At 47.3% G+C, this 27,127-nt stretch overlaps 2 protein-coding genes across 3 annotated transcripts in view; one reads left to right on the top strand and one right to left on the bottom strand.

Moving 5' to 3' along the window:
• Positions 1-10,300: 10,300 nt before the first annotated feature.
• RAB33A (RAB33A, member RAS oncogene family) lies at positions 10,301-21,106 on the bottom strand. The gene is made up of 2 exons (XM_003414743.3): positions 20,849-21,106; positions 10,301-10,926 (listed from the first exon to the last, which is right to left on the bottom strand). Exons 1-2 carry the CDS (start codon positions 21,104-21,106, stop codon positions 10,471-10,473), a joined length of 714 nt encoding a protein of 237 aa, XP_003414791.1. The 3' UTR covers positions 10,301-10,470.
• A 5,576-nt stretch (positions 21,107-26,682) lies between these two features.
• Positions 26,683-27,127, top strand: part of AIFM1 (apoptosis inducing factor mitochondria associated 1) — a 33,485-nt gene continuing 33,040 nt past the window's right edge. Inside the window, exon 1 of one of the 2 annotated variants that reach the window (XM_023553829.2) lies at positions 26,683-26,896. In XM_023553829.2, the coding sequence (XP_023409597.1) occupies positions 26,791-26,896 (106 nt within the window). In that variant the 5' untranslated portion in view covers positions 26,683-26,790. The remainder of the gene's footprint in view (positions 26,897-27,127) is intronic. The other variant, XM_003414744.4, reaches the window with a different exon arrangement.

The following is a 27,127-nucleotide window of genomic DNA, read 5'->3' as shown; positions in this document are numbered from 1 at the left end:
TTTCAGCTGATGGCCCTAATCTTCAGCCTATTTTTCATTCTAATCATCTGTTTTCACAGTAGCTGCTGTTACTTTCACAGTCATTTGTGTTAATTCTTTTCCTAACCTAGAATGCCTTTATTGACAGTTATCGTCAGAGCACATAGTACTAAAAATAGCCATACCATTAGATTTTTGTGTCTCAAGGTCATTAGACTTATATTTAGGGAATATCTATGAAGCTTCTAGGTTTATTTTAGTCATTAACTGTATTTTATAAATAGTATTGGAGTAGTTTTCCTAAATTATGCTTCCTTATATACTTGACCACACTGTGGTCCACCTGATACTGAGATTCATTCACTTCTCTGATTTTGAGATCCTTCTGCAGCCTCACTCCTGCTACTTTGGTATTTGACCACCTGGAAAAACTTGCTGTCATCAGCAAACTTGGAGAGGCTACTGTGCATCTTCACACTGAAAAATATCTGTTTATCTGTACCACTGTGACGTACGGTGGTATGAAAGGAGTGTGGCCCTGAAATAAGACATGCCTAGGTTTATGGCATAGTGGTTAAGTGCTACGGCTGCTAACCAAAGGGTTGGCAGTTCAAATACACCAGGCACTCCTTGGAAACTCTATGGGGCAGTTCTACTCTGTCCTGTAGGGTCGCTATGAGTCAGAATCGACTCGACGGCACTGGGTAGGTTTAAACCTGGGTTTTGTAATCTAATCAGCTCCATAGCCATGAGTAAATTACTTTTAACCTTGCTGAGCCTCAGCTTCCTCATCAGTAAACGATACCAAAAAAACCCCAAACCCATTGCTGTCGATTCTGACTCACAGCGACCCTATAGGACAGAGTAGAACTGCCTCCCTGGGGTTTCCAAGCAGCAGCTGATGGATTCGAACTGCTGATCTTTTGGTTAGCAGCTTGAGCTATTGAACACTGCTCCACCAGGGCTCCAAACAAAATATATATATATATATATATATATATATATATATATATATATATATATATATCCATATAATGAAATATTATTTGGCCATGAGCCCTGGCATCTAACACCAACTCCCATTGGCTATCCAAGATGGAGGCACTAGCTTCAGGCCCAGGAGCACTTCCTCCTCTCAGTCTTGAGAAGATTAAGAGAAGTTAGCATTGTGGTTCAGAATCTGCAGTTAAACATTCCTGGGTTTAAACCCTGCCCTAACACTTGGCAGCTGCATGACCCTGGGCAAGATGCACTGATCATCTTTGTGCCTCAGAGGTTATCATGAAGATTAAGTACAACAATCCATGTTAAGCACAGAAAATAGTGCTTACTAGTACAGGGTAAACTCTCAATAAATGTTAGCTGCCATTAATAATAGTTATTATTTTAGTTGGAGGTATGGAGTCCAAAAACTAGGCTAGGTCTGATAGCATCCTTCCCACTGAAGATCTCCCTGGAAGGATAGACAGTGCAATACCTGAGAGACCTCCTCTTTATCTGACACATCAGGGTTTCTACCAGCGGTTGGTGGGTAAGGGTTGGGTAGGCCAGGTTTCTTATCTATGCTTTTACCTGAAGCTTCATCCAGTACTTTATGTACAAGGTTCACAATACTTACTGGGGAAAGGATTAAGTGACAACCGCAGGGTCAGATCAAGGTCATGAGGTCCATTTCTCATTCTATTTTAACTGCATCATGATGTAGGGGAGTCTCTTTGTGCCCCCAGTGGTATCTCTTAAGACCATCAAGGCTATTTACCTAGCCAGCTTCAAAATCTCCCTGGGACATCTAGGTCAACTGGCATAACAAAATGTATTAAGAAAACGTTTTGTATCCTGCTTTGGTGAGAGGTGCCTGGGATCTTAAATGAAAGCAAGCGGCCGTCTAGATGCATCAACTGGTCTCAACCAAGCAGCCATCTAGATGCATCAACTGGTCTCAGCCAAGCGGCCATCTAGGTGCATCAATTGGTCTCAACCAAGCGGCCATCTAGATCCATCAACTGGTCTCAATCCACCTGGAGCAAAGGAGAATGAAGAACACCAAAGACACAAGGTAATTATGAGCCTAAGAGACAAAAAGGACCACAAAAACCAGAGACTACATCAGCCTGACACCAGAAGAACTAGATGGTGCACAGCCACAACCGTTGACTGCCCTGACAAGGAACACAACAGAAAGCCTCTGAGGGAGCAGGAGAGCAATGGGACGCAGACCTCAAATTCTCGTAAAAAGACCAGACTTCATGATCTGACTGAGACTAGAAGGACCCTGGAGGTCATGGTCCCCAAACCTTCTGTTACCCCAAGACAGGAACCATTCCTGAAGCCAACTCTTCAGACAGGGATTGGACTCGACTATGGGATAGAAAATGATACTGGTGAGGAGTGAGCTTCTTGGCTCAAGTAGACACTTGAGACTATGTGGGCAACTCCTGTCTGGAAGCAAGATGAGAAGGAAGAGAGGGACAGGAGCTATTTGAATGGACACAGGGAATACAAGGTAGAAAGGAGGAATGTGCTATCTCAGGAGGAGAGCAGCTAGGAGTATATAGCAAGGTGTGTTTAACTTTTTGTATGAGAGATTGACTTGATTTGTAAACTTTCACTTAAAGCACAATAAATAAATTAATTAAGAAATAAAATCTATCTCCCTGGACAGGTGAGGTCCTTCTTCTCATGACTCCCCTCCCTCCCTGCTGCAGGCTTGTAGTTCTTACCAGGGTTCACAGATTTCCCTTAGGAGAGTTAAGTCCCAGTGATTTGGTGGAGATAGCTTTACAGCACCCTCAACCCATATCCTTTTATGAGGGTAACCTTTCTTGTTCCAAGTGTCCAAGTGCCAAGACTGGGACCAGGATTATCTCCTTCTTTATGGGCTTCCATCCCAGGAAATGGTCAGAACCAGTGAGAAAAAACTCCTCCTGGAAAACACTTTCCTAGCTTCACTAATATTACCAGCAGGGGGCACACAGCAGACAGATTCTTTCTTCATTATCAATCTTGTGTCTTCCGTCCAGAGTGGCACTCACAGTGTGGAAGTGTTTATACTCAGGATTAGTCTTCAGTTGTCTCTTTAGTTATGAGGCTCTTACCTACTAGTTTTGGGCGAACAGTCCAAGGGCATTTGGTATGACTAGAAGTTTCATTTATCATAAATTCAGGGCTTGAAAGCATCTACCTCACCAGGCTGGGATCCATTGTTACCCAGAATCCCCTGGGGTCCACACAGCCTGTTTTGAAGCTCTGGCTTGGGAAAGGTAGTTTCTAATTTTAGGGTTCATCAGGAAGCCTAGGGTAGACAAGAGACACACAAACGCAGAGACCTGGAGGCAGGTCTGACATTTTAAAAATACAAACTTCTAATTGGCTAATGTTGTGTTATATATATATTTATAACAAAAAATTTTCTGGAAATATTCTTTGATGGTTACAAGAGCGGAGAGGGAGGGAGGAAGGATGAGGGGAATTCTCTAATTAGATAGTAGACAAGAACTAATTTAGGTGAAGGGAAGGACAACACACAATACAGGAGAGGTCAGCACAACTGGACTAAACCAGAAGCAAAGAAGTTTCCTAATTAAACCAAACGCTCTGAAGGCCAGCGTAGCAGGGGCAAGGGTTTAGGGACCATGGTTTCAGGGGACGTCTAGGTCAATTGGCATAATAAAATCTACTAAGAAAACATTCTGCATCCCACTTTGGTGAGAGGTGTCTGGGGTCTTAAACGCTAGCAAGCGGCCATCTAAGATGCATCAATTGGTCTCAACCCACCTGGAGCAAAGAATGAAGAACACCGAAGACACAAGGTAAGTATGAGCCCAAGAGTCAGAACGGGCCACATAAATCAAAGACTACATCAGCCTGAGACCAGAAGAACTAGATGGTGCCTGGCCACAACCGATGACTGCCCTGACAGGGAATACAACAGAGAACCCCTGAGGGAGCAGGAGAGCAGTGGGATGCAGATCTGAAATTCTCCTAAAAAGACCAGACTTAATGGTCTGACTAAGACTAGAAGGACTCCGGAGGACATGGTGCCCAGACCTTCTGTTAGCCCAACAGGAACCATTCCCAAAGCCAACTCTTCAGACAGAGATTGGACTGGACTATAAGACAGAAAATGTTACTGGTGACGAGTGAGCTTCTTGGCTCAAGTAGACACCTGAGGCTATGTGTGCAGCTCCTGTCTGGAGGGGAGATGAGAGGGCAGAGGGGATCAGAAGCTGGCTGAATGGACACGGAAAGACAGGGTGGCGAGAAGGAGGGTGCTATCTCATTAGGGGAAGAGCAACTAGGAGTATAAAGCAAGGTGTATATAAGGTTTTGTATGAGAGACTGACTTGATTTGTAAACTTTCACTTAAAGCACAATAATTTTTTTTTTTTTTAATTCTGGATCCTGGCCCCAGATCTACTAGACCAGAGCTTCTGGGGCTAGTGCCCCAAGAATCTGTACTTTAACAACTCCCTAAATAATTTTATCCATTGGTTGTGAACGAGCATTCAGGAACCACTGAGCTAGAGAAATATCTGGGGTCCACATCTTAGTCCTGCCACCCCATCACCAACCCATGGAGGTGTGGACGTTCAAGGGGACTTGGAGTCAGAACAAGGTGTTAAACCAGTGGCTGCTCTGTTTGAATCATGCTAGGGCCTTCAAGGGCCTTGGGGGTGGTTCAGGAGTCTAGGCCAGCCCTTTCAGAGGGAGCGAGGCCCCTCCCGGTGAGGAGAGGAGGATGGGGTGGGGAAGCTCTATAAGGCAAGGCAGCAAATCTGTCTCCTCAGATGTTGTTGTTGCTGCTAGGTGTTGTGGAGTCGATTTCAACTCATAGTGAGTCCACGTGACAGAGTAGAACTGCCCTACAGGATTTTCTAGGTTGTTAGTCTTTATGGGGAAATCCTGGTGGCACACTGGTTAAGAGCCATGGCTGCTAACCAAAAGGTCGGCAGTGTGAATCCACTGGGAGCTCCTTGGAAACTCTATGGGACAGTTCTACTCCATCCCATAGGGTCGCTATGAGTTGGAAACAACTCAATGGCAACAGGTTTTTTTTTTTTGAATCTTTATGGGAGCAGCTCTTCTCCTGAAGAGCTGCTGGGTGGGTTTGAACTTCCAACCTTTTGGTTAACAGCTGAACCTTTAACCATTGCGACACCAGGGCTACTTCCACAGATGTTACAAGAGAATAATTACTGGCCTTTCTCTGCAGCTGCTGCTGAAAGTTTCAGGAGAAGCTGCACCTTGCTCTCCAGGGGAGTTCTCGGCACATCCAGGCCTCTCCACCCCCCTACCCCCAACACACACTCAGGGTGGTCCGTGGGCTGCCGTCAGCCTCTCTTGTCCTGTGGGCTTCTCCAGCTGTTCTGGGCTGGATTTCCCTCCCTGGCATTGCTCTAGGTGGTGGTGCTCAGAGCAGCATCTGGTCCGGGGTTCTCAGACAGAAGGACCCTGCTGACACAGTCCTCAAGCTCAGGGACTCTACCACAGAAAAGCCTCAGGCTGGAACTGAGGCCTGAGGAAATGAGCAGGTATTGCGGAACTGATAGTCTTTTGGGAGCCAGTGGGAAGATCCTACAGCCCCAAAGGCTAAGCAGCATAGTCAAGCTGGCTGTGTAGCTCCCAGCTATTGTAGAGGCACCTTTGGCCCAGAGCTGACACTCTTTCTGCCAGCCACATGGGCTTCTTGGAGACATCTGGTCAGAGCACCCTACTCAAGGAGGAATGTCCCAGGCTGGCAGCCTAGATTTGGAATGACCTGCTGGCCAAGCCCCCATGGGTCAGGGTGACTGGCTGGAGTACACCTGGTGCCTTTGTAGGGGTTCTGGAGCTTGCAACGAGCCAGAAAGGCAGTATAATATCCTAGAAAGAGTCCTGACCTGAAGTTGGACAGATCTCATTTCACCACTTACTACCTTGGACAAGTTACTAAATTTCACAGGACATCCATCTCTTATCTGTAAAATGAAAATCATGTATCCCACCTCCAAGGGCAGAAGGAGCATGAAGTGAGATAGTGAATGAATGTAAACTGCTTTAGCACAGTGCCTGGCACATAATAGGCACTGGGATATTAGTAGTTATTTATCCAGGTCTTATCTCTGTAGCATAGACAAAGCCCCAAGGGTACAGATCTGGAAAGTGAGAGAGAGCGGCCATCATGAGTAGTTCCAGAGACATAGTGAAACTAAATGAGGAGCCTAGAAGCACCCCACTTCCCTTGAATTCCCTCACTCTTCATCCTCACAAGTGTCTCATGGTTTTCTGGCCTCCTGAGTTCCCTTCTGCCAGATATGCTGAGTACAGCGCATCCCCAAGTCCTCTCCCTCAATGTGAGAGAGGCTTGAGCACCAACCACCGTGCCACCTGGCTGTTGCCATCAGTCAGTTCTGGGGCTGAGAAAGGGATCTTACTAGCAATGCTAAAACCTACCAACTAGTTGCCTTCGAGTTGATTGCAACTCATGGCGATCTCATGTATGTCAAAGCAGAACTATGCTCCACAGGGTTTTCAATGACTGCTTTTTCTTAAGTAAATTGCCAGGCCTTTCTTCTGAGGTACCTCTGGGTGAACTCCAACCTCCAACCTCCAACCTCCAACCTCCAACCTTTCATTTAGCAGCTCAGTGCACCAAGCATTTACACCATCCAGGGACTCCTACTACTAGCAATGCTAGGAGTCCACTGAAATTTCATGGTTCCATATTGGGATACCATCTTCTCCTGCACCCCCACACCCAGGGAGGGAAACTGGGGACCCCAGTAAGAGACTGAGAGAAAATCTAAGTGAAGCCCAAAGATTCTCAGGATTCCTTGGGCCACAGTGGGGAAAAAAGGGCTTCTTGGCTGTCCCCAGGTGGCTGAGAGAGAACAACTTCATACTGAGGGAAGGGACAGGGTCAGGTAGGTAAGGCACAGAGGATAGAGCCAGGTGGGATTAGTGGGTGCCTGCTATTTGCAGCAAAGCTGTCACAGGCTTGGCAGGACCAAAAGGTGAGAGTCTGAGGGAAGGCTTCAGAGTCTGGTTTTTGAGGTGGGGGTCTAGCCACCCTGGAAGTACACTCCTGAGGCCTACACTCAAGAGTCCCCCAGGAAGGCTGTCTATCCTTCTTCGGCTTTTCCCTCTTGCATCTCAGCAAGCCTGCTGAGCCTTTCCAAAGGAACCGAGTCTGGATGGTGCTCAAGTCTTCCACTAGCTTCCCACTGCATTCAATGAAACCCATACTCCCTGCCGGCCTACAGGGCCTCATTTGACCTGGCTTCATCTACTTCTCTATCTTACCTCCTGCCGCTTTTTCCCTCCATCCCTCTCTTCCAGTCATGGCAGACTCCTTCCTGTTCCTCAAATGAGTCCACTGCACTCCTGCCTCAGGGCCTTGGCATTTGCTCTTTCCTCTGCTTGGGATTTTCGTCCCCCTGAGCTCATGGCTTGTTGGTTTTCTTCACTCAGGTCTCAGCTTAATTGCTATCTCTTCAAAGGTGCCTTTTCTGACACTCTAAGATATTGCCCTACCCTGCCTTCCTCACTTTCTTTTTACCTTCATTGCCTTCAGAGCCCTTATCACTACCTCAGATTATTCGTTTCTTTCTTCCTTTTCTTGTTCAGTGTCTGTCTCCTTTGTGAGGGCAGAGTTTTATTTCGTTCACCTATGTATCCTCTTCAAGAAGCCCTGGTGGCACAGTGGTTAAAGTGCTCTGATGCGAACCAAAAAGTCAGCAGTTCAAACCCACCAGCCGCTCCACGAGAGAAAGCTGTGGCAGCCTGCTCCAGTAAAGATTGCAGCTTTGGAAACCCTATGGGGCAGTTCTATTCTGTCCTATAGGGTCACTAGGAGTTGGAATCAACTCGACGGCAGTGGGTATGTATCCCCAGAGCTTACAACAGTGCACATAGCAGGTGCTCAGTAAATGCCTACAAGGTGTCAGAGGCAAGCCAGGTGTAAGAAGAGGCAGCCCTAGCTGGAGGGCTCAGCGTGTTGTCATATCTTGGCCCTGTTACAGCAGAAAGAGGTAGACCAAGAGGGGTTGGGCTCTGGACTGAAATGCAGCCATTAGGACAGCAAGTGCACCTGCAGCCAGGCTACAGGGACCAAAAGATGCCACAACAGCAGGTTGTATCCTGGGCGAGGAGTTCACTGCTGGAGAGTCTGACACAAGGCCATGAAGTATTCCACGAGGGAGACGCATAGCAACAGAGATTTCAGCAGGCAGTGCAGCAGCAGACAACACAACCCCAGCCCCTGGGTGAGATTCAGGAGCAGGGTGTTGGGTGGGAACGACTGGTAAGAAAATGCAGTCCTAACTGGGGTACAGGAGTCCCTGAGTAGTGTAAACAGTTAACACACTCAGCTGAAGAAAGGCCTGGCGATCCACTTTGGAAAAATCAGCCATTGAAAACCCTGTGGAGCACAGTTCTATTCTGACACACGTGGGGTCGCCATGAGTTAGAATTGACTTCACTTTAGGCTGTGGTTACTGGTTAACTGGGGTACTAAGCAAATTCCAAAGACTGGGCTGAGCCTGCAGGTTGGGCGGGAGTGGAGCGGGGAGCAGGATATTGGCCAGTGCTGGAGGAAGAGTGCTGCCCAGACAGGCAGGCAGGACCCGACAGGCTGTTATTTGTTTGGCGGGACACGCATCTGGTGTGCGTTACCTACATTGTGTGAGGGGCAGACCTCCATACACCTACAGGGGGAAGCGCTCTGAAGCTTTCTGCCTGGACCCTCTCACAGAGGGCTTCCAACAAGAAAGATCCCCTTAAGGAGTACCCCCTCTTCCCTGCAAAAAAAGGAATCTACCTGGGGCTAGTATAGTTATGCCTTTTCTAGCCACTTTTAATTACTTTAACAATTGAACAAGGGCTTTCACATCAATAGGACCAAATGTGTAAGACACACCTACAGGACTCTCCTGCTCAAAAACCACCAAAGGCTCCCACTGGCTAAAAAAGCAAGTGCAAACTGTTCTGCCCTCCCCTACCTCCACTCCCCACTGTGGCTCCTCAGCTGTCATTGGGCCAGACTCCTACTCGTCCTCCTACCTGACCACCAAGTCCATTCCTACCTCCCTTTTGCCCACTCCCCTCCTCACCAATCCAAACTTTACACTTCATTCAACATACAAAATAAATATAATTATTTTTCTGTGAACCTTCCCCACTTTTGAATACATAATACTCTCCATTCCCATAGCACAACCTTGTCCTTGGTGATATTGTTGTCTACTTTTTGTTCTCAAGTAGTTTCAGTGTGTACATCATTTGTGCAACTAGATAATAAGGGCTTTGAAGGTAGGGAACGTATCCTTCTCTTGTTAAGTTTCTCCCATAGCACCCAGCAAAGATCTGGGACATAATAGATATTTGTTAGCTTGACCCCTGTCCCCATCCAAGAAAGGGCAAGGGGGAAAAAAAAACACTTTTGGTGTCAGGAATGCCTTGGTGAAAAATGGGAAGCAGGATCTAACTACTCTGAAGCAACTGGGTCTGTTGGTGTCATGGATTGAATTATGTCTCCCCAAAAAACTGTGTATCATTAGGCTGGGCCATGAAGGTATTGTGTGATTTTCCTGTATGTTGTAAATCCTGCCTCTATGATGTTAATGAGGGAGAAAAGGCAGCAGTTGTGTTAGTGAAGCAGGACTCAGCCTACAAGATTGGATTGTGTCTTGAGGCAATCTCTTGAGATATAAAAGAAGTGAGCAGAGAGACAGGGGGACTTCATACCACCAAGAAAGAAGCACCGCACCGGGAGCAGAGCGTGTCCTTTGGACCTGGGGTCCCTGCACGGAGAAGCTCCTAGTCCAGGGGAAATTTGATGAGAAGGCCAACCCAGAGAGAAAGCCTTGCCCTGGAGCTGATGCCCTGCATTTGGACTTTTAGCCTACTTTACTAGGAAGAGATAAACTTCTCTTTGTTAAAGCCATTCACTCGTGGTATTTCTGTTATAGCAGCACTAGATGACTAACACAGTTGGGCAACCTATACTTTTTAAACTTTTGGAAATCTGGGAAAAGCAACCTCCTCTTGACATCCAAGGCACACATCTAGGGAACCTAGGAAACGATGAGTCAGCATCTCCCCTGAAGGCTTCTCTATCCTACCACCTGCAGTGGCTCACTAGAAAAAAACATACCTGGCCTGTGTCCCATCCCCTCCAGGTGTTTCTGCCCACCGATGGTGGTGAATGAGAGAATGAATTAGTCCCAAAGAAGTGACACAAACCATAAGATCTTCCGACAGCAGAGGAGGCTGGTAGGGAGTATACCATGTCATGGATCTATTACCCTAATAGGGCAAGCTGCCTCTTCTTATCACAGTCAGAAATGTCTTCGTGGAGGAAAGCAAGACATGAAGCATGTGATAATCTATACAAATTTTATTTTAATATCAACTTGTATGGAAACAAGCAGGTGTCAGCTTTATTGCAGGCACGGAAAAAAGGGAAAGAAAAAACTCCAGTGATAACTTAGCTTGTATTTACACCATTTGGTTTCAACAGGGACAGGAAGTTTTACTGTTGGCTTCCTGTGGGAACTCCAGTTTCTGCACCTTCCCCTGCTGCCTCTCAGCATCACGATACAGCAGGGATTTCTGGGCCTTCAATCGGCAAGCCAGGCACATGAAAATTGACTCCACGTTCTGGCTCTCATTGGGGTCCTTGGCTGATGTCTCAAACAAGAGCATGTTGTGGGCATCAGCAAATTTCAGGGCTAGGTTGGATGGTACCTGGATCTGTTCCCTCAAGTCACACTTGTTGCCCACAAGAACTTTCGGGACTAGTGGGGGCACAGCATGCCCATTACATTCTTGGATCCACATTTTGAGGTTGGTGAAGGATGTCATCTTGGTGACATCATAAACAAAGACCACTGCATGCACATTGCGGTAGTAATGTTCTACCATGCTCTTGCGGAAGCGTTCCTGACCCGCCGTGTCCCACACCTGAACCTGGAAGACATCAAAGCCAATATCTGAGATCAGAAAAAGAAATATGAACAGATAGGAGAAAGCATGGCTCTGTGGCATTATAAAAATGAGATGACAGTCTCGGCATAGGAAGCAGGTCTCTGACACATCGACAAAAATGGACTTATCAAGGTAAGTAGAGACGTTTGCTTCAGGATTTATCAAAATTTTTCTTTTAAGATTTCTACTTGAAAAACCGGGATGTAAATTGGTCAACCTTTCAGAAGAGCAAGTTGGCAGTATTATCAAGAACCTTAAAAGTCCTCAAAACTCTTAGAGCCTGTAGTCCCACCTCCAGAAATCTATACAAAAGAAATAGCAGAGATAGGGTCAAGGCTCTGTGTACAAAGATCTCCATCGTGGTGTTATTTATACTTTGCTAAAAACAGGAAACCACCTAACTGCTCAGGAGGAGAGGACTAGCTAACGCTTATCTACTCATGTTCCTGTTGTTAGGTGCCCTAGTTGATAATGGCTCACAGTGATCCATGTTGGCGCAAACAACTAACTGCCAGGCTGCTAACCAAGAGGTTGGCAGTTCGAATACACCCAGCAGATGTGCAGAAGAAAAGACCTGACAATCTGCTCCTATAAGATTACAGCCAAGAAAACTCTATGGGGCAGTTCTTTTCCACATGGGTCACTGTGAGTATATATCCATAGATTGGAATACTAAGTAGCCATTAAAAATAATGTTTTCAAAGACTAAATAATCGGGGGGATGCTCACAAAATACAAGTTAAGTGGAAAAAAGCAGGATACAAAATGTTTCATATATTATGTTCTCAGTTTTTAAAATATATTTAACAAACAGGCATAGAAAGACTGGAAGTGTTCACAACAGAACACGAATGGTTATTTATGGGCAGTGGGGCTGCACATTATATTGGTTTTCTTCTACACTATCCTATAGTTTCAAAATTTTCTACTGTAAGCATGCATTACTTTGTTTTTGATTTGTTTTGGGGTTTTTTTGCAGTTACTTTTTAAAGAAAAGAAGGTTAGTGTTAAAGTCTCACCTTTTAGCTCAATTTATTTTTAAATTCATTTCTTTGTTATATAAAAGCTACTTTAGCTCAGTGGATTTTTCTTCTGCATCACAACTTTTGGAAGAAAGGCCAAATTAGGAGGGGAAAAAAGCTGATTTCAGTAACATACTCAAAGAAACAACTCCTCAGGGAGACCCTGGGGTCAATACACATTCAGCCCAATCTATTTCCCTTTATTCCTCCAAAGTCTTGGACAAGGGAAACTCACACACAGAACAATGGTCCCAAGGCCCTATACGATTCTCAGTTATCAAAGAAAATTTGATTATGGCCACTAATTGACTACTCTGGCTCTTAAAACGAAGTATAGCCTTTATTGGAAGTTAGCAGTAAGTATAATCTAGTCAATATAATTGAATCTCTTTGCTCAGTGAAGATCTTATAGGGCCCTGGAGTCATTCTGAACATGAATTTTCGTGGTCCAGGCCCCCTTCGTCTCCTCTGTCGACACGGTGGCCAACTTCCTTCAGCACAACCTTCAGATCACCCCTTCTCCTCTATTTCTATTTACATGTCTCAAGGCCAGGCCCTTCCTTACTCACTCCTGGATTACAGCAAAGTCTTTTGGATTCTGGATGCCTCTACTCTGGCACTTTCTGCTTACTGCTTTCAGACTAGCCCTCTTAAGCCCCTGCTTACATCAGTAGTACCTCGTCCTTCTATTCAGGAAATTACGATAGCCCTCTACTGCGTGTGGCACCAAATGGGAATTTTTTGGTCTGCCATAATTTGACCCCACAAGAATTTAGCTGCTAACCAAAAGGTCGGCAGTTTGAATCCACCAGGTGCTCCTTAAAAACCCTATGGGACAGCTCTACTCTGTCCTACAGGGTCACTGTGAGTTGGAATCGACTCGACGGCAATGGGTTCAACCTAGTTCCAAACTACTCAGCTACACCTGGTTCTTTCCCTTCTCTGTACCTTTGCTCATGCTAGGTCACCGTCCCCTGACAGACGGAACTGATTACCCCTCATGGCCCCATTCAAATCTCACCCATTCTTCAAAACTCAGTTCATGCCTCTGCCCTCTTCCTAAAATTTTCTGCAACTTCTCTACAATTCTCTTTCCTTAGGAATTTCTATTGTACTGTGCGTCTGTACCACACCATTCAGAATGAATGTATTTGTTCTCGAATTGTCTCATTAGTGCTCTTGGCATCTCCTCAGCCAAACTCTCAGCAGTCTTCTGCCTGAGAGCACTCATCATCAAGGTTGTCATCATTGTGCTTCTCACCAAAAAGTAGTACTGCCCTGAGCCACCAAAAAGACAAGCAGGCTGGCCGTCAAGCCTATTTCAGAGAGAACATCTGACTGGTTACACAGAAAAACACGAGTCTGACATCCTTTCAAAGGAGAAGACGGATTTGCCTCTGCAAGCGGAGAGAGACTGTCATCTCTTGCACTTCTCTGGTGCTCCGAGCAGGAAGAAAGGGCGAGCAGGCCAGAAAAGGAACGGCGGTCAGTTGGTGGGAAGACAGCAGATCTATCGCAAGAGTATCCTTACCATTTGCTCCTGAGCCCCACCCCCACCCCTCTTGCCTCTGAGTGAGGCTGAATCCCTACCAGCCTTCAGGCGTATGGCAGATGCTTTAACACCATGAGCTCAGCACTCTAAAAATACCTGCCACTAGCAGGAACATGGGTGGGAGTGTGTGAGGTGTTTGGGGTTGAGTAGGTTGGCTGTTTGACTTTTCTTTGGCTTCATAATTGTGTACACCACCCAGGTTGTCGGAACTGCGGGGAGGGCCCTCCCAGCTGAAGACCTCCTTTGCCTCTCCAATGGGATACGGAGCCTTGAAGCTCTGATTTGGCACCTCAGAATTTAAATGGTTGTCACTGTTCCCACCCAGCTCTTTACAATCCCCACCCCAAGTTCTTTGCATCCCAGTCTGTGGTGAGAGGTGAGCCAAGAAGCAGGCTGCTCCCAGCAGAAAAACAGGAGAGCCGATGGTGTGGATGGTGTGGTCTCAAGTCACCAGAAAGGTACAGCACAGCAGGCAGGCTCACAGGACACGTGGTGCAATCTCATTTTATCAGGGGGTTCTATGTTCCTGCTCTTCTCAGCACCCTCATAAGCCCCTGGCCCCTGCCAGAGAGTGAAAGAATCTACTTTCCCCTTTTTTTATTGAGGTGAGATTCACATAACATAAAAACGAGCCATTTTAAAATGAACAACTCAGTGGCACCACCACTGCTATCTAGTTCCAAATATTTTCATCACTCCAAAAGGAAGCCCTGTACCCATTAAGCCGGCATTACCATTCCCTCTCCCTCCAGCTCCCGGCAGCCATTAATAAACTTTGGTCTTTATGCATTTGCCTATTCTAGATACTTCATATACCGTATTTTTACGAAAATAATGCACGTGTTATACATTTTTTGCCAACTGTTATGTCAGAACTCTTTTACCTTATTTTTTGCAAATTACATGCCCACACACATAAAGGTTCAAAAATGATGACATTAAAAAAAACAGTTCTGGCATAGGGCTCAGCATGATAATGAGAATGTTATTTGCATAAAAATATGGTAAGTGGGATCATACAATATTTGTTCTTTTGTGACTGACTTATATCATTCAGCGTAACGTCTTCAAGGTTCCTCTATGTGGTAGCATGTATTAGAACTTCATTTCTCTTTATGTGTATATACCACTTTTGGTTTATCCATTAATTTGTTGATGGACACTTGAGTTGTTTTCACCTTTTGACTACTGTAAATAATGCTGCAATGAACACTGGTGTACAAGTATCTGTATACCAGGTTTGAGTACCTGTTTTCAGACCTATCTTCTTCCCCTTTTGCGCTTAGCTCTCCTCACTCCTATTCCTCCTTTCCTGTGGGCACTGGCTACTGCTGAGCTAGATATATGCTTCCCCAATCTCTTTTTCACTCAGAGGGTCAGTAGGGTATAGTGGAGTCAAACCAACGTAGGTGCAAATCTCAACCCAAATCATTTACTAGTTATGTGTCCTTAGTCAAGTTACTTACTTCAATGTCCTTGTTTGAAAAATAAGGATCGCAACACCAATCTTGTGGGAATGCGGTGAGCTAGCATTGCTTGCAAGTACATGACACAGTGTTTAATATACTCTTTCTTCCTCCCCGGCTCGAAAGCTCCACTGTTAAGTCTGGATGGACGACTACTCGAGAGGCCACTTTTGAAAATACAACAGTAGCTTTGGACTTCAGAAGACCTGGGTTCCAGCCACAGCACCTCCACTTACTAGCTGAGTACATGACTAGGCAAGTCATTTAAAGTCTCTGAAACTGAGCTTTGTTTTCCTCATCTGTACAATGGGAACCTGATTCTTCCCTGGTTGCCAGAAAGATCAAATGAAATAAACACATGAGAAAGAGCTTTCGCAAAATGTAAAGCGCTCTCCAAATATTGTTGTTGTTAGTTATCAAGTCAACTCCAACTCATGGGAGACGCCATGTGTGTCAGAGTAGAACTGTGCTCCATAGGGTTTACAAGGCTGCGACCTTTTGGAAACAGATTGCCAGGCCTGGCTTCCAAGGTGCCTGTGGTCAGTTCAGACTGCCAGCCTTTCAGCTAGTAGTCAAGTGCTTAACCGTTTGCACCACCCAAGAAGCTCTGCCAATATTAGTTGTTGCTATTGTCTCAGAAGGCCTATCAACCCTCTCTTGTTAGCATTGCTCTTTGGATCCATTGGATGTCATCCTGGAAATCTTGGCTTCTTGAAGATGAGATAGACCCAAAGCAAGGGCATTTCAGTGGAAGGGGAGGAGAGAGGAATTCCAGCAACATGCCATGGGTGGCCAGGGACAGGCCCAAACTTATAGGGTGCTGGAGGAGGGTCAAGGGGCACAGCATGGGGAGCTGCCAAAGATAAATAGAGCCTTTTAACCATTTTCCTGGGGCTATCCCTGCCTGAGAAGCTTCAGCAAGCCCCCCACTCCCTGCACGTGCTCTTGGCTGACATGGGTATTTCTTTTCCCTAGGGAACATATGTAGCATCTTTCTATAGATGAGGCATGAATGTGCCTTTGTTGGAAGCCAATGGGGGAGGGTAGATGTGGAAAAAGGGAGACGAGTACATCTGTAACAAGTAAAACAAGTAGATGATGGGAAAAGTTTTAAACAAATCTTCGTCTTTTTCAACCAGCTGGACTTGTCCCATATGCATCTAAGATACACACACACACACACAAAGCTTATACAGGGAAAGGCAAAGTAGGACAAAGAGAAACTCACACGCTGAAAGGGAGCTAGAGATACACACATTGGTGGATAATGAACCATTAAGCTAACTGGCAGAAGATGGAAGCCCAGAAGCCCTAAGGAAAACATGATGTCATTCTGACGGCAGGCCAGCTTCCAATGAACACTTAGCTCAGCCTCCATCCACTCGGGAATGTGACACAGGAAGGTGTTTTATCACCGGATCAGCAGAGAAAGAGAAATTCAAATCCAGGGCCACACCTGCCCACAGTCACCGCTGACCTGCACTTTGGCGGACGGGGTGCCCAGCCTGCGGAAGGAACCAAATTTGAGAGGAGGGGTACTTGTCTGAGAATTTACAAAGAATGGCTCAGAAATTAGTTTCTGAGCATCCCGACAACTACCTCCCCAGCCTCCTCACATCCCTAGTTGGCATTTTCCAGTGCTTTTAGCTGAGACAGGCACAATATGATTTAGCTAAACCTTTTTTTTATAGGTGACAGACACAGAATGGTCATCAACGGAAGCTCCAGATGTTAGCGGATGCCTCTACCCTTTTCAGGCTGATGTCAGGAAGGACTCTTAGCTTTTCTATACGATGTCCCTGTTAGAGGTAACTTGCGGGGGTGTTGGGAGGTGGATGCCGTGAGCAGGTATTTATGAGCTCTTCTACGCCAGGCAGCCTGATGCATGGAAAGAGTACTGAAAGGAAATTTGGAGACCTGAGTTCTAGGCCTCACCTTGTGTGATCTTTGGCAAGTCACATTCTCTGAGCCCCAGTTTCCTACCTGTAAAATGAGGACACTGGCCTAGAGAATCTCGAAGGTCTCTTACATCTCTGAACACTGATTCTTGTATCCAATGTGAGACAGTTAAGATGCAAAAACTAAAACCCAGGTACTCTGCTCAGTTTCCTAGGTGCAGTTGAAGGAGACATCTTGAAGGCTCCTGGGTCCTCAGGCTATGACCCTAGGCCCTGGGCCTAGAAAAGGCTAGCTGAGGCTGGCTGCCTGGCACCCACCTCCCGATCCCCACCCTTGTTCAGGCTGTGTATTGCCTCCTAGAGAAGAGTGTGGGGGTAAAGACCATGGGCTCTGATTCTGGCGCTGGCAGAGAGGGCAGTATAGTGAGATGCTAAAGGAAGGGCTTAGGCTCAAGAGTCAAAGACTGATGCACTGATCCATGTGACATGCGGAAAGTCATTTAATCTCTCTAAACAGTAGTCGGAATCCCTAGATGGTGCAAACGATTAATGCACTTGGCTGCTAACCAAAAGGTTGGACGTTTGAGTCCACACTGAGGCACCTCAGAAGAAAGGCCAGGCGATCTACTTCTGATAAATCAGACATCGAAAACCCTACGGAGCACAGTTCTACTCTGACACACACGGGGTCACCATGAGTCGGAGACGACTCCACAGCAACTGTTCTGGTTTAAACATCAGTCTCCTTATCTATAAAATAGGAATGATAATAACAATAGTACTGATTTCATAGGGTTGTTACAAGGATCAAATATGATAATACATGTAAAGTGCCAAGCCTGGGCTCTTTGTTTATTCAATAAATGTTGTTTTTAGCTGCTGTTGAGTCACCCACAACTCATATCTACCCCATGTACAACAAGATCAGACTGTTATGATCCATAGGTTTTCATTGGCTGATTTTTGGAAGGAAATCGCCAGGCCTTTCTTCCTAGTCTCTGCTGAAATCTGTTCAGCCTTGTAGCAATGCACAAGTCTCCACTGACAGATGGGTGGCAGCTGTGCATGAGGTGCACTGGCCTGGAATCAAACCAGGTCTCCCACATGGAAGGCAAGGATTGTACCACTGAACCCAAAGGCCTCATTCAATAAATGCCCATTGCTGTCAAGTCGATTCCAACTCACAGCGACCCTATAGGACAGAATAGAACTGCCCCACAGGGTTTCCAAGGAGCATCTGGTGGATTCGAACTGCCGATCTTTTGGTTAGCAGCTGAGCTCTTAATCAAGGCTCCATTCAATAAAAACAAGTTATTATTATTACTATTGCCTGTTTGTTGGAGGCTTTTCTCAATATTCATGTTAACCAGAAAACATGGATCATAAATGCTGTGATGGGGTGGGGGGGCGCATGGACTGGAGACACCAAATGGGCTTCAACCTCCTAGGGATGGCTCTGGTAATTAGGAGTAGCCCCATATATACTAACTCAGTCATGCCCCAGCAGGAGTTGCCCCGTGTGCTACCCCAGGACACAAGGAGTCAGCCCAAAAGAGGCCCCACCCTAGTCTTGGACTGTAGCAAAGAGCTTGCTGAGACCTCTTTACCACTCTCCTGTGAGGGCTGGTATTTTAGAGCTTAGAGCCTTCTATTGCTAACTGTGGTCTAGGGCTACCTGGGCCTGTCACACTGGATTTTTCTCTCTCTCCCCCAAAGGGGAAAGCCCTTGGCAGTCACCTCCTAGAGTGGTTTTGGCCCTTGTTCCTTAAGGAACTCCAGACCGGCAGAAGTGTGGGGCAAAATCTTCTCCTATCTAGATCACATGCTAGCTGTCCAGCTGCCATGCTCTGCCATCTTCCCACGGACATGCTGGCCTCTCGCCTGCCAGCGTTGGCTGTGAGATTGGAGCAGCTTTACAAGAGGCAGGGACACCATCTCCCTGCTCCCATACCCCACCTTAAGTGCTTCAGAATCTGTGGTCGGAGGACTCCTCCACAGGCATGGTCACAAGACTTTGCCCTCTTAAAAGATATCACCTTCCCCCAAAAAGCCTGTATTAAGCACTTATCTGCACGTGCTAGTGTGCTGAGCTGCTTCCAGTGAGTCACACTGTCATAGGCTTTGCCCTCTGGGAGAAGATCCAGAATGTTTGGCAGAGACTGTAAAATCCAGTTTAGCTAAGTACTGGGGTGTTAGAAGGGAAGGAATGGTTTAAAAATGTCCCCAAGGCCATTGGATAACGACCCTCTTGCACTTGATTTTCACCTCCCCATTCCCCACTTCCTAGCTTCCTTCTCTTCTCCGTCCTCCCTCAGACTCTCAAACACTTCCTTTCTCCTCCACCTAAATTTCAGGCGGCCTTATTCTCATTTCCCCCTTTTAAATTCAGGGAACACTTTGGCTCAATGTGACACTTGATTTTCAACAAGTGATAGTATTACATTTTAAGGATTTTAGATCCCATGCACAGATATATTTCTACTTGGATAAAAAAGGCATGCTTTAGAAATTCCAGAATCTTGCAGCCTTACATTAAAGAAACTAGACACACTAGAGAAAGCCCTAACCAAGGAAACGTCAGTGTATGAGCCCTAGGAAAAGACCAAGACAGATACCTACAATGACTTTAAAGGGAAATGCTCCAATTCCCAAAAGGCCAGGGTCAAAAAGATCACAATTTGAGAACAATGCCCTAGCTTCCTGACCCTGGGGCTCAATTGTTTTGGAGAGCTCTCTGTTAACAAACAGAACCGAGCAGCCCATCTTCCTGGCACCTACCTTGGCCTGGTTTCTGAAGCCATTTAAAAAACATTCATCTTAAGTCAAGGAGTCAGGAGTCTTGCTCAGTTTAGAGTGTTTCATCATTCTCCCCAGTTCCTCAGCCCTTCTCTGCACATCTCTCAGATGACCAGCCTCAGAGACACTCTGGCTGTTGGACTGGCAAGAGGGAGGTTTACCTTCACCCTGACTCCGTGGAGGGTCCAACCAGAGGCTCTAGAAAAGGCCAGCTGTGACTCTAGCGAAATTGGTCTTCAGTGTCCCCAGTGCCTTTTGAGGTGCCTCCCTCCCCCTTCCTCCTCTGCTCCCTCCCCCCACACACCTGAAGTTGCCCTTGCCACGTCCTCCCTCCCATCACACCCTGCACACTGAAATGTTCTGTCCTGTAGACTTAAAGATGAGAACAAATAGACAAGAATATTCGTACTTGGCCTATGTAATAAACTCATGGGGAAGGGGGAGACCAAGGCACTTCCCTTGGCCCTCAGGTAACTTGCTCTGTATTTTTACAAAGGCCTTCTGAAGATAATACCCTGACCTGACAGAGCAAGATACCCCAGACAAGTAAAAGAGTTATCATTTGGGAAGGATGGTTCCAAAAGAACAAGTTTTGTCTATTATGAAGGGCTGGCGGGGGACCCTGTCTGAATTTCTTTCAAAGGACTCATGGCTGTGGGCCAGAACCACCCCCGCTCTCAACTCAGCCCTAATCTCAACTATAAACTGTAATTTAAAACAAAGCAGTTCTCATTCTTGAGGCTTAGCTCAAGTGGTTTTTGCAGCCTATTGGCACCCAAGAGGTAGACTAGACCTCAAGATGCGTAAAGTGCTTTGGGATCAATCCCACAGACCTGGACCAAAAGCTGCCTCATGCCTCCCTCTGCCCACAAGTGCTGCTGCTCTTGGCGCAGGGTCAAGGATGGGATCAACCTTGCTATTCCAGACAAGAACTGTCGGCCAGGGGCAACGAGCTGAAAAAGGAAACCATTCCCTCCTGCCCTAAAAACAGGGGTGAGGTAAGAACGGGGTCACTGAGAGAGGCAAAAGAGGATGAGGAGGTGCCCAGGGTCTTGGGCTCAGCGGGCGGCGACACAACCAAGAGCTGGACGTCTCCAGCCACTAGAGCGATGCCTCAGGCGAGGTCCCCTCCCAGCTCCCTCCCTTCCCGGACCTGACCGTCTGGATCACCTTGATCTTCTCGCCCTCTATTTCCACTGTCTTCTCCCTGAAGTCCACGCCGATTGTGGCTTCAGTCTTGTCCGGGAAGGTGCCCCCGCAGAAGCGGAAGGTCAGGCAGGTCTTGCCCACGTTGGAGTCCCCAATCACGATGATTTTGAAGATGCGAATCTGCACGTACTGGTCCAGCGACGAGTCGAGCTCCAGGGCGGCCAGGCCAGCGGCCGAGGCGGGTCGCAGGCTCCCGTGGCCCAGGATGGGCTGCGCCATCTCCCCCGGACCGGCCCGGAGCCCGACCCCCCTCGAGGGCTCCACACAAAGACAACGGCCACGTTCGTGCGCTCGAGGCGAGCGAGCTGTGTGCGTGTGTGTGTCCGCCTGTGTGTGCGTGCGCCGGGAGCGTGTGCGCGCGCGCGGGAAGGGGGTGCTCTCGCCCCGGCCCCCCTCCTCCAGCGCACCCTCCTGAGAGCTCTAAGGCCCCAACACAAAAACCAGGAGAGGAGGAGCGATGGATGGAGGAGAGTGGGCAAGCCGTGAGCCTCCTCCTGCCGCCTGTGCCCTCGGACGGGACACCAGGGCGTGCTACCCGATGGCGCTCCCAGAGCCGCAGCCGCCGCCGCGCCTAGGCCTAGACCCTCCCCCTGCCTGGACCCCTGGGACACCCCGGAGGGAAGAAGCTGGAGGAGGAAAAGAAGGGGGTGGGGAACGCTGCACACACCACCCCGGGGCGGCCTTCCTTTCTGCGCGCCCCGACTAATGTCTTCTGTCCCGGGGCCCCACCCCCACTTTCTCCGAGTGCCAGGGGTCATCGGGCAGGTGGCAGAGCTGGGGAGGACAAAAAGCGCTGTGCCTAAGGCATCTCCGGGGCTCTTCGGCATCGGAGCAACGCAGCTCGTGGTGGGGGGTGTGCGGTGTGGGGGGTATACCTCTTTCACCTCCCGGCGGCGGGCAGCTGAGCCGCGCCTCCACGGACCCCCTCCCAAGCCTTGAGCTAAACGGGATGCTCTGTCTTATTGAGTGAGCAGGTGCACCCGCGGGCCTCAAGGAGCGGGAGAGGGCTCTGCCAAGATACGCAGAAGGGTGTGGGGAGTCCGTGCAGCTGAGAGGAGGGAGCGGGGGCGCGGGTGGGTACGCGTGTGTGTCTAGGGCCAGATGTAGGGGGGCGCGTGCCAGGCGCCAACCTCCCCTCATCACACCACGAGCACCCATCCTCTGAATGTTCAGGAGAGCGGCTCCCATTGGCTGCAGCAGTCGGTTGTGTTTAGCTGGCCAATGGGGAAGGCTTGCCGCGGGAGAGGGCCATGAGCGGGTAGGAGAAGGGGGGAAGCGAGTGGTGGCAGCTCCAGCAAAAGGGGACTTTGTTTCTGGGGCTAACCATTACGGGCCCAGGTGGAGGGATCTTGGGACATGGCATAAGCCCCACAGTGCCTTGCATTGCCGGGTCCTCCATATAACCATAATTCCTTCCAGAACGGTGAACGTTCAAAGTGAGTTGGAAACCCCTAGGTGGGTTCACCCCCCTGCGACTGAATGTAAAACAAAATGGTTGGTTCTAATTTGCCAGAAGCCTAGATTATGCTTGGAAGGTAATAAATGAACACAACTTTATTACGGTACTGGGGGCAGCTTCCCAAAGCTTACTAATAATCACACATCTTGGTCAAGGTCAATGCTCCCTCTCCCGAAAGTGATTTGCAGGTTCAGAGTTTGTCTGAAATCAACCTTACTGAGTTACAATTGAAATTCAATAAAGTGCACCTATTTTATGTTTGTTTTTAAGACCTTCCGCCTCCCCACCCATTTCATAGGCTAAGGCAATATCAACATATGCCAATAGCTCCGACACAGGAGTTACTGCTAATACCACCAAAGTCGTGGAGTCAAGGAGCACTGCAAGCTGCCATCTTATTTGTGTGTGAGGCTGAGCTTCAGGAAGAGACAAACGTGTGACTAGTCCATTCCCAACGAGAGAAAACCAATTCAGTGCATCAGTGGCAGATCTGTAAATGGACTGGAATACTGAATACTCAACCGAGTTCACTACTCAAAATGGTTGGGAAAACAGGGTCTATATAGCTAAGTTAGCAAGCGTTATTTATAGCTAACCCCCTTATCACATAAATGTGTCACCCATGTCTGAAACCCTAGATTATACTATTCAAGCATCAGGGGAGGATTTAATCATAATTGGCTAATCCAAGGTCATCATATGGATACCAACTGCCATTGTACAGTGTCAATAGCCATCAACTTTACACAACATTTTGGTTTTTTGATTGTCTGATGTCTAGATAATAGTTTGCCGGATCATTCACCACTGTATTTGAAGGAAATACTCATTATCTACCCAAGAACAGCTGTACGAAAAGTGGGAGGGGGTAATTATTAGGCATATCCTGTAGGTAGAGGGAGGTCACTGGGTGGTACAAATAGTTTGTGCTCAACTGCTAACTTAAAGGTGCTAACCTATAAAGGTACTTACGTGAAGGTTGGCAGTTCAAACCCACCCAGCAGCACAGCAGAAGAAAGGCCTGGTGACCTGCTTGTTAAGATTGGAGCCTAGAAAACCCTATGGGCAGTTCTGCTCTGTAACACATGGGGTCGCCAAGAGTCGGACGGCAATGGGTTTGGATTTGTTTCTTTGGTAGGTAGAGTGGAAAGAGGCTTTGCCAGCTCATAGCCAGAATTAATGCTAACTTCCTGAGAGATATATAAAAAGAATTTACACCTACATAATAAGATTATTTATCTGGCAAAAACTTGTCATTGAGTCTGAGGATTCACACTGTATTTGGGTAGAAACTTTGATTCCTGGAAATGCAGTGTTTCAAGATGGGCACCTTGCCATATTAAAAAGTGTGTTTTACCTCTGTGGGGTGAGATTTTTAGGTGGCTTTCACTTATATTTTTTGAAATTAGTTCAATGTGTGTATATTTTGCAAAAAAACACACACAATTTTTAATTAAAAGGATAAGAAAACTACCTCATCGCACCATGGCAAAAAAAAAATGAAATGTGCTATACTGTGCCTCTTCTGTTTTGATTATGCATCGTTAAATGATTGTCTTTTGAATACACACAGTTGTTTTCATAGGTACTTGATTATCATAGTGTTTTCCAAAGCCTCTTTCACCAACAGATATGTTTAACTTTGTATTTAATCAATCCATGTTTATTACTAGTTTTTAGAAACATCAATAATCATCAATGTCTGTAAGGTCTTTAAAATATTAAATTAATATGAGTAATTTTTACCTCATTGTGGAATTGATATTTTCAATATTACCACCTCCCTCCAAAGCAGCAGTAGGTAAAATATAACTCATTTCTGAACATTAATCTATTCTGCTTAATAGTTAAGGGAACCTTAGATAATTTCCACTCAAGGCTGCTTTGCACTATGGAGACAGGAAAAGGAGGGACTTTAAAGCCAGGCAGCCAGGGGTAGCTTGGGCCAACTATTCAGCCTCTTCAACAAGTCTGAAAGGGGACGTGAGAATGAAAAGCAATGATGTCTGTAAAGCACCTGGCCCAGGGCCCAGCATTCAGTAGATGCCCAGTAAATGACTCCTTCCCACCCTAAACCCAACGACAGAGGCATGGCCTAGTAGGGGACACGCAGGGGCGGCAGCTGGCAGTGAAGGCCCTGCATACACTGCTGATCTGGCCAGATGTGAGCCTTGTGAGGACGCTGGGGTGTGGCGCCATCCTGGGCTCCATAGATGTTATTTTATTACCCAGGGGCTTCTCTGCGTGGGCTTGTGGAAATTTTAATAAAAAGAAATTAAGTGCCAGCTCCAGAAAAATAAATAAAGACTGCTTCCTGGGTTAAGCTGCCTAAACAATGCCTCCATAATTTCATTCCCTATCCACATTCCATGCACACACACACACAAGATTAAGCTACTTCATCACTCACAAGATTAGGGCCAAACTCTTTTTGACAGTTCAAATCTGGCCCCATCATACTTACCAGTCCTCACCGCTTCTTCCTAGTCTGAATTCTCTGCCCCAGACATATTGGTTTCTCTTTGTCCCCTGGAAATGTGCTGAGTTTTGTTTGTATACCTCTAAGCCTTTTAATTTAACACACGGTGGTGCTTCCTATAAAACGCTTCACAAACATTAACCCATTTAATCTTCATAACAACCCTATGAGATTGGTAGACACAATTAAATGACTTGCCCAAGGTCACATAGCTTAGGAAGTGGCAGAGCCAGGATTCAGCTTAAGGTGGTCTGGATCCAAAGTCGACGTGCTTAGCCACTAAAAAGGTTACCTTTGGTCACAATAGATTCACCACTTGAAATATCATTCCTCTTGCTCCACTGTCTATTTGAATTTTACTACTCATCCTTGAAGGCACAGCTCATGTAACACTTCTTGCATGAAGTCCTTCCTTAGTCATTCCAGCCCATACTCTTCTCTTGCTCTGGCACTACACCAAAAAAAAAAAAAAAAAAAGTTTTCGTGGAGTCAATTCCGACACATAGTGACCCTGTAAGACAGAGTAGAACTGCCCCACAGAGTTTCCAAGGAGCACTTGGTGGATTCCAACCGCCGACCCTTTGGTTAGCAGCCATAGCACTTAACCACTACACCACCAGATACAATTTATAATTTGAATAAGCAGTATATGTCATCTCCCCAACAAGACAGTGACCACTTCCTATACTTTTTCTATCTCCCAAAGCCCCTTTCACAGTACAGTCCAAGTAGCAAGTGCTCAGTAAATACGTGCTGAATGAATACGTCACCCGAATCTTTGAAAAAAGCATATGCTATTTTTTTTTATGCTCTGCATGGAGCCCCTGGGTGGTGCAAAGGGTTAATGCGTTCATCTGCTAACTGAAAGTTTGGCTGTTCGAGTCCACCCAGAGATGTCTCGGAAGAAAGGCCCGGCAATCCACTTCCATTGAAAACCGTAAGGAGCACATTCTACTCTGGTAGACATACTCAGGTTGCCATGAGTTGGAACTGACTCCACAGCAACTGGTTTTACGTTCTGCATACAGCCAAAAAATTATTTCTAATTTAGCTTACATTTGACATGTTCAAAACAGCGCCTCACCCTACTCCTCCCAAAATTGTGAAGCTCTGCTTAGGATTTCTCTCACAGAAAGTCTGTGAAGCACGAACTCTTTTTGCCAGCATCCTGCTCTCAAACACGGAAGCCATAATAGCAGGAGACGAACCGCAGCACCTGGTACAGCATCCAGAATACAGAATTGCACAATATAAATGGGATATCGGGAAAAGGAGAGCGCTGAGGGACCACTTGTCCCGGAAACAGGGGTTGGATGCGGAAAGTGGCAGCAATTTGCAAAAGATGGAAGTCTCCTCCGGATCTGGGAAGCCAGGTTCCCCGCCTTGGACCTATGGAAAGACTGGAAGTGAACTCAATTCAGACAGTCCGAAAAGCTTAGTATCTAGCTAGTGGCTAAAACAGAACAAAGCGTGGTGCCGGGTCCACGCTGTGTGAGGTGCTGTTATCAGTTCCTGCCATCGAAACAGCGGCTGCAGTAGCCCCAACCGCCAGGCAAAGAGGACTCACAGGTCCCTCCTTGGCCAGCTTTTCAAACTCGCTCAGGCCAACGCGTTGTCATCAACACGCGGACACTCGAAACCAGGGACCGGGATCTTTGCCAGTGGTTAGTAGCTCGCGCATGAGTACATTGTCCTTGGTCCTCTCTGGCACGTTTCCCCACGCCGGCCAATCGCAGTGCGGCGTTGAATGCGACGCCTGCGCAGTCAGCCCCCGGTCGCGTTCCGTTCCCCTGCTCCCGCACGCTGCCTGGAACTGTCCAATGCTCACGCGGAGCCGGGAGGTGGAGCCTGCGTAGTGTGCGTGGGAAGGGAGGGGCGCGAACAAGCGCCCACGGTGTTTGACCCGGCCGTCGGCGAGGCAGAAGACAGGGAAGGAGGAGGCGACCCAGAGGAGCTGTGGCCGAAATGTTCAGGTGTGGAGCCCTGGCGGCGGGTGCCTTGAGGCAGAAGCTGACGCCCTTGGTGCGGACCGTGTGCGTCAGAAGCCCGAGGCAGAAGAACCGGCTCCCAGGTGACTGACTGACCCATCTCGGGCACCCCCACCTCCAGCGTCCCCGGGCATGGCCGTCCTAGGCTCTGATGCCTCGCAGCCCTTCCGCCCTCCCCCCTCAAAAGTCTTAACACGCCTACAGTTGTATGAGTCCCGAATTGAAATCCATACTATTGGTTTCGGAAAGCAGAGGAATTCGGCCGGCTGTGCCGAGCTGACCTTCATGGGAATTGCACCCTAGTAGTCCCCATG

The sequence above is a fragment of the Loxodonta africana genome, chromosome X (assembly GCF_030014295.1).
Source record: "Loxodonta africana isolate mLoxAfr1 chromosome X, mLoxAfr1.hap2, whole genome shotgun sequence".
Lineage (NCBI taxonomy): Eukaryota > Metazoa > Chordata > Mammalia > Proboscidea > Elephantidae > Loxodonta > Loxodonta africana.
This window is presented reverse-complemented; position numbering and strand designations above follow the sequence as displayed.